General features: G+C 59.5%; 1 protein-coding gene across 1 annotated transcript in view; it reads left to right on the top strand.

Moving 5' to 3' along the window:
• Positions 1-4,528, top strand: part of LOC119098345 (G protein pathway suppressor 2-like) — a 7,152-nt gene extending 2,624 nt beyond the window's left edge. The window contains exons 2-7 of the mRNA XM_037221269.1: positions 670-912; positions 1,845-1,944; positions 2,651-2,749; positions 3,036-3,169; positions 3,516-3,605; positions 4,030-4,528. Of these exons, the coding sequence (XP_037077164.1) occupies positions 670-912; positions 1,845-1,944; positions 2,651-2,749; positions 3,036-3,169; positions 3,516-3,605; positions 4,030-4,068 (705 nt within the window). The 3' untranslated portion in view covers positions 4,069-4,528. The remainder of the gene's footprint in view (positions 1-669; positions 913-1,844; positions 1,945-2,650; positions 2,750-3,035; positions 3,170-3,515; positions 3,606-4,029) is intronic.
• Positions 4,529-6,170: the final 1,642 nt, after the last annotated feature.

The raw sequence follows: 6,170 nt of genomic DNA, 5'->3' as shown, positions 1-6,170 counted from the left end.
CGCTGGGGAACTGGCGGCAGGGGGTCGGGCCGGACCTGTCCAGCCGCCGACCGGGCCGCTGGGGACTGGCAGGCAGAGGCTCGCGGACTGTACCTGCCCAGCTGCCGACCGGGCCGCTGGGAACTGGCAGGCAGGGGGTCGCGGGCCGGACCTACCCAGCCGCCGACCGGGCCGCTGGGGACCGGCAGGCAGGGGGTCGCGGGCCGCCGACCAGCTGGGGACCGGCAGGCAGGGGCTTGCAGAGTGATCTAAGAAACTGCTGCTTTTGCCTGTGCTATAGAGGAACAGTACTAGATATGCACTTCTGAGTGCCTTCTCGTTGTGGAAGCCTGCGAGCATGACTAAAAGTATATTTATTTTACAGTAGAGCTCATTAGATCATTGCAGTATGCCATGGTCCAATGTGGTATTGCAGTACACAGTGGTGCGGATTTGGTTGCCAAGTATCTGTTCACAGTTATTGTTTTGAAAGCTATATCTAGTGCTCGATTTGCGGTGTGTGGCTGTCAACGTTCTCTTAAACCTTTCGATGTGTACCTAGCGCTGAAGCAAACTTTATTTGGTGCGTTTTGTAAAGGTGGCTCGATACCACCCACACTGCTCGGCCGGAGTCTGAGTTGTGGCTGTGCGGACGAGATCCTTCCCGACACCGCCGGCTCTGACCATCAGCTGGAGACCCGGCTGAAGGAGCTGAAGACGGAGAAGCACGAGATGTTCATGAAGCTGAAGAAGGTGCTGACCGAGGACGAGACGCGGCGTCGGCAGCAGCTGATGAAGGACGCGCAGCAGACGCAGCACGGCCCGCCGCCGGCCATGCAGCCGGTGATGCTGCAGCCTCCCATCTCTCAGCACGGCTCCGGCCGGCTGACGCTCAACAAGCACCCGGCCCACCACCCGTCGCTGCTGCAGATGGTGCGCTACCGTCCTCCGCGCCCGGCGCCGGCCTGGCGCCGCCGCCGTCTGGGCTGGGTCCAGACGCTCGTTTGCAGGCGGGGCTAGGTGTTTGAGCTGCGTTTTGGGCGCTCAGTGACGCAGATGCTCGGGCCACAAGCTGGGCGTCATGGTAATGCAAGGCTGTAATCGTCGGGGAGCCAAGCGATTGCCGTATGCACGCGGTTAGGGTGCCACACATTATAGGTCAAATTTTATCTGTAGATTTTCAACGGCCCTGAGCGCGATTATAAAGCTGAAGAAGAAGCGCGTAAACGCAAAGTTTTAATCCGCTCAAAGAATGGTTAGGGGTGTGTAACTTCGACCATTTCTGTCGTACTGTGTGCGAAATAACGGAGTGCTCCAGAAGACATATATGGAAGACATTTGTGGTGCTGCAATTATGCCACGCGGACACGTAACTTGACGTGATATTCTTATAGCATAATATTCTTGCGAAAGCGTACCAGGGCGCGTTTTGCTTGATAGCCGCCCGACCGGCATTCATGCGTTCGAAAACATGTCATATGGTTGGGCCGACACCATGCTTCATTAATCAGACCTCGCTGTGCGGTTGACGCGGGATCATGTCAAAATGGCCGCCACACGCCCGGTGAGGTCAAATCGATCTAAGCCGAGTTATTGCTTGATCACGGTAAAAATGACGTGTGCGGTTTTCTCAGCCGGCCTAACGCTCGCACCAACAGCTGGTGTGAAAATCAAAAGTTTGTGAGTCGTGTCCTCCTACACGGGATCGTACCTGGGGCTGCCGGCCGTGCGGCGCCAATGGCTGCTGTACTCCGGCCGCCTGCAGACGGTACGACCGCCTGCGCGCTTGGCCAGCAGTCGGCGGCGCGCGGACGGCGTGGCGGCGGATGTGGACGTGCGACTGATGGCGTGTGTGGTAACCTCAGGGCATGAAGCGGCCGCGGAGTCCGACGCCGCCGCGTCTCACCAGCAAACAGCAGGCGTACCGCCACGAGTACCTGTACAAGGGCCAGCCGCTGCCCTCCAGTGAGTGCCGGAGCGGTCTCCGCTCGCCGGCGGGCGCCGCCTCGTGATCGCGCCTGGGGGGGTGGGGGCCGGGGGGGTGGGGGTTCTGAAGGCGGTTGCGGCCAGCACGGTTAGCGGCCGCCGGCTGGAAGCTGAGAAGTCGTTAATCAGCCTTCAAGCAGAAAAGTCTTGTCAACGGAGTCTGTGTATCGTGCCGCACAGCCAACGGTCTGCTGCCGTGTCTTATCTCCAGCAGTCGCTGATTGTGTGTGGATTGTGCGTACGTACGAACGTTAGTGCGCGTGACGGTCACCCGGATTTCTGACCTTACCTCTATGTTCACCAGTGAGCTACGGCACGCTGTCGCCCCCTCCCCCTTGGGTTTTTTTTCGGCTCAGTCCCTGACCGTACTCTTCTGTCACCAGTGAGCTACGGCCCGTGTCGGCCGGCTACCCTCACGTGTCGGCCCCGTCCCTGACCGTACCCCTATGTTCACCAGTGAGCTACGGCCCGGTGTCGGCTTGGCTACCCTCACGTGTCGGGCCCCGTCCCTGACCGTACCCCTATGTTCACCAGTTGAGCTACGGCCCGGTGTCGGCCGGCTACCCTCACGTGTCCGGCCCCGTCCTGACCGTACCCCTATGTTCACCAGTGAGCTACGGCCCGCTGTCGGCCGGCTACCCTCACGTGTCGGCCCCGTCCCTGACCGTACCCCTATGTTCACCAGTGAGCTACGGCCCGCTGTCGGCCGGCCACCCCCACGTGTCGGTGGCTTCCGTGGCCAGGGAGGAGAGCCATCACCCGGTCTACATGGCGCCTTCGAGAGGTCAGCGCACCGACATTCAGTCACGTGCTCTCTGTCTCCCGTGCTCGTTTCGCTGCCTCCCTTCCGTACGCTCCACGTCTTCCATACCATCATCGACGTCTTGTTTTCCATCGCGTCCGCTTCGTCTTGCTGGTGGACCAGCCCGTGCTGAGGCGAGCGGCGTTGACGTGGTGTCTGGCGTTGCGTCGGCGTTGATGAAGCCTGCAGCCCGGCGCGGTGCAGACCGACCGCGGCGGCCCGCACCGCCGGCCTCGACGCCGCCCGCCTGACGCCGGCTCGTTCGCAGGCTACGGCATGGCCTCCCACAGCGTGATGGACGCGCCGCCGCGCGAGAAGGGCGACTACTACGGCGCGTCGCACCGGCAGCCATCGCACATGGGCATTCGCTCCACACCCATCCTGCCCGTGCAGCAGCCTCAGGTCAGTCTGGTGCCGCGCGCCCGCCGGCGCCCAGGGCGCGACGGCCCAGCCGCAGCGACAAATGGCATCACTTGTGCAGCTGCAGCGTCCCGTCGCGAACGATGTCGGACATTTCTCCCCGAACAACGCTCTCTTACGTTGCCAGCGATGTTTTGGCGTGCGCTATTGCTTCCTAATGATGCTGTCTTGTGATTATATCTTGTCTTTGCTCTCTGATGGGCTGCTGTATCCTGTTTGATCCCGAGAGCAGTCGCAGGCAACAGTTGGGTAACACGGTGATTGGTCAGGCGGCGCCCGGTGACACGCTCGGCCGGCCCTAATCCGGCGGGGGATGGTCTGCTTTCAGAGTGGCAAGTCCGGCGGCATCACGTCCGGGTACCCGGTGCGGACGGTGGGGCCCGGCGCCTACCCGCCAGCCAGCGGCAGCTCGCCGGCGGTACGTGCCACCAGGCCCAGCCCTTCTAACAGGGGGGGGGGGGGGGGGGGGGCAGTGCGCCAGATCTTTATTGCGCACAACGGCTGCCGTCGGTTCCGATCGTCTGCCGCTTGGGAATCTTCGTTTGCTCTGGCATTTTGACCTCTTCGCAATGTTCACGCTGTCCTTTCTGCGAGACGGTGTCGTGCCCGTTGTCATTGGGGCTGTACGCCGCACTCAGCAGCTGAGGCCATATGACGCCGCCCACCTCAGCCCGGCGGGATGGGCGAACACCCCGGAAGTCGAGCCCTCGTAACCCTGGTTGCCCAGGCGCCCAGTGAAGCCAGTGCGCCACCGGTACCCTGGCATGGTGATGTGTGTTCCCCTATGTGCTACCCCAGAGCGGCGCGCGCGACTCACGCCCGCCGCTCCGTCTGTTTGCCAGGTGCCGACGAGCCGACAGGCGCCGCCGCGCTACTACTGATGGTCAGCGCCTCTGGACCGGGCCACCCGCTCCGGGCCGGACCGGACGGGTGCTGTCGCCTCTTTCCGGCAGCCGACGGCGGGCCCGGCTGCGGCGACAGCCCGGCACCGGCTGACCGAGGGCCAACCTGTGGACCGGGTGTGATCAGGCCCGGCGGACCTGGTCTCGTGCCGTGGTGGCGGAGGGGGCGGAGCTGCCTGGGCGGAGGAGCAGACTTGGAGTGGCGGTACTGCACGCCTCCGGTGCGGCTCGTTGCCACTGGGGTCATGACGATGTGCATCTGATTTCTGAAAGTTTTATCCGAACCATTTTTGAGATGTGTGGGCTTCATTCCTATGTGATCGAATCTCTCAGCTGGTGCCGCACACAGTTCGAGGTATTCTTTGGATTGTGACGGAGCTTCAGTAAGAGCTCACACGTCTGGTCCCACCTTTTCAGGATTAAGGTGAACCAAGCACCGCTCGTTTTATCGTTGTGACAGTCTACTAGTTTGTTTCGTATGCGAATCGGAATGACAGCACGCTTAGGGAAGCGTGCGAAGCTGTTTGAGCGTTTGTCTCGACTTGACTGAATGAGATGGGCCCTAGGCTAGTCTACGCGAATGTCTCAGAATACATCAACGTGTGTTTGATACTGGTCTGGAGCAGAAGTACCATTGGTATGCACGGCCGCTGTTTTGAGCCGTCTCCGAAAAACAACACGCAGTGTCACATGCATTGATGTTTTTCACTATAACGATTTCGGAGAACGAGTGCGCTAAAACTAGATCTCAAATTTGTGACCATCCCCTAGACAGGGCCCTTATAGCTCTTATGGCATGGGGTGCCGTTGGCAGCGTGATATCACAGGTCAATGACATCGATGAACTGTCCGGGCTATCCCTGCCTCCGACGTCATCCTTTTCCTCCTTGGTGTACACTGGTTCCAAATGTGTTCAGGGCGTATCAAATACAGTGATTCTTTGAATACTCAATGTCCGGCTCACCAGTGTGTTAGGTACGATTTCGCCCCGTCATCACCAATGAACATGCCAGATACGGACGACCACAATGTGGGGATGGACATCATTGTGAACGAGCAGTAGGTTCAATCATTGTGAAGGCCAGGTGATGGTGCTGGCCGTGTTCCAAGACGAAAATAAGAGATGAAGCGTACAAAGGTCCCATGTAAAGGTTCAGTCATCCTGGTCCGTACCCCAAACCATTCGCGTGCGCAGATTCGTGGGCGATTTTGGCTAGAACGCGGCGCACAAGTTACGGACAGGTCCCCGGAAATGCAGCGGAGATCTAGGTGGGCCTGTCACAGCGCCAGGCTTTCCGCTGCGTGATTCCTTCAAACTTCTGAGCAGTGAGTGATGAGAAAGACGCCACGAAAGGCAGTGAGCGCTTAACTGCACTTTGGGGATGTATCGGCGAGTGTTTTGCGCTGTGCGGATGGGGGGAGGGGAGGTCGTTAAAACTGGCTCGTCCGTCTCGACTCGAAGACGTATGATATGGCTGGTTTTGAGTGTCCTGTTGACCAGGAGCGCCGTCAGCCCCGCCGAGGCCAACTGTCGGTACGCCGTAGGTAGCGTTTCGCTGGAGCGCGCACAGACACGAAACCCTGGCAGCCCTACCCACAGAAGCGCGCTGTGCAGAATAAGCGGAGCCTTGCGTTCGGCTCCTTATGACAACTGCTTTCAACTTGAGTCAAATGTTCGGACCATGACACGCTAAACTGGTCAGTCTCTAATAACAGACATATGTCAGTTTGCTGTCAAATACAGGGTATCCCAGGAAAAACAGACAGCTTTGAATCGTTAATATTTCAAATATCCATGCACATTGCGAACGCGAATGACACGCTGGGCAGCTGGTCAGCCACTTTCATCCAATGCGCCAATTTCCATCGATGCAAAGAGCAATCGATGTTAATTTGAATCTCTGCTGCGCTTTAAGCCTGCCCTTAGCTCTGGTGGTGCGCCACGCGTCACACGTGACCCCCGTCTCGCTCCAGCCACCGAACTGCCTGATCACTCTCTGCTGACGTGACGGCGTGGCGAGTCTCTGGTTTCACGGCTTTCGCAACCAGTCCTGTCGCTTTTGCCGGGTCCGATTCCAAGC

Source organism: Pollicipes pollicipes, unplaced genomic scaffold, assembly GCF_011947565.3.
Source record: "Pollicipes pollicipes isolate AB1234 unplaced genomic scaffold, Ppol_2.1 Scaffold_2555;HRSCAF=2994_pilon_pilon_pilon, whole genome shotgun sequence".
Classification (NCBI taxonomy): domain Eukaryota; kingdom Metazoa; phylum Arthropoda; class Thecostraca; order Pollicipedomorpha; family Pollicipedidae; genus Pollicipes; species Pollicipes pollicipes.
Note: the sequence above shows the minus strand (reverse complement) of the source record. Positions and strands in the feature narration are given on the sequence as shown.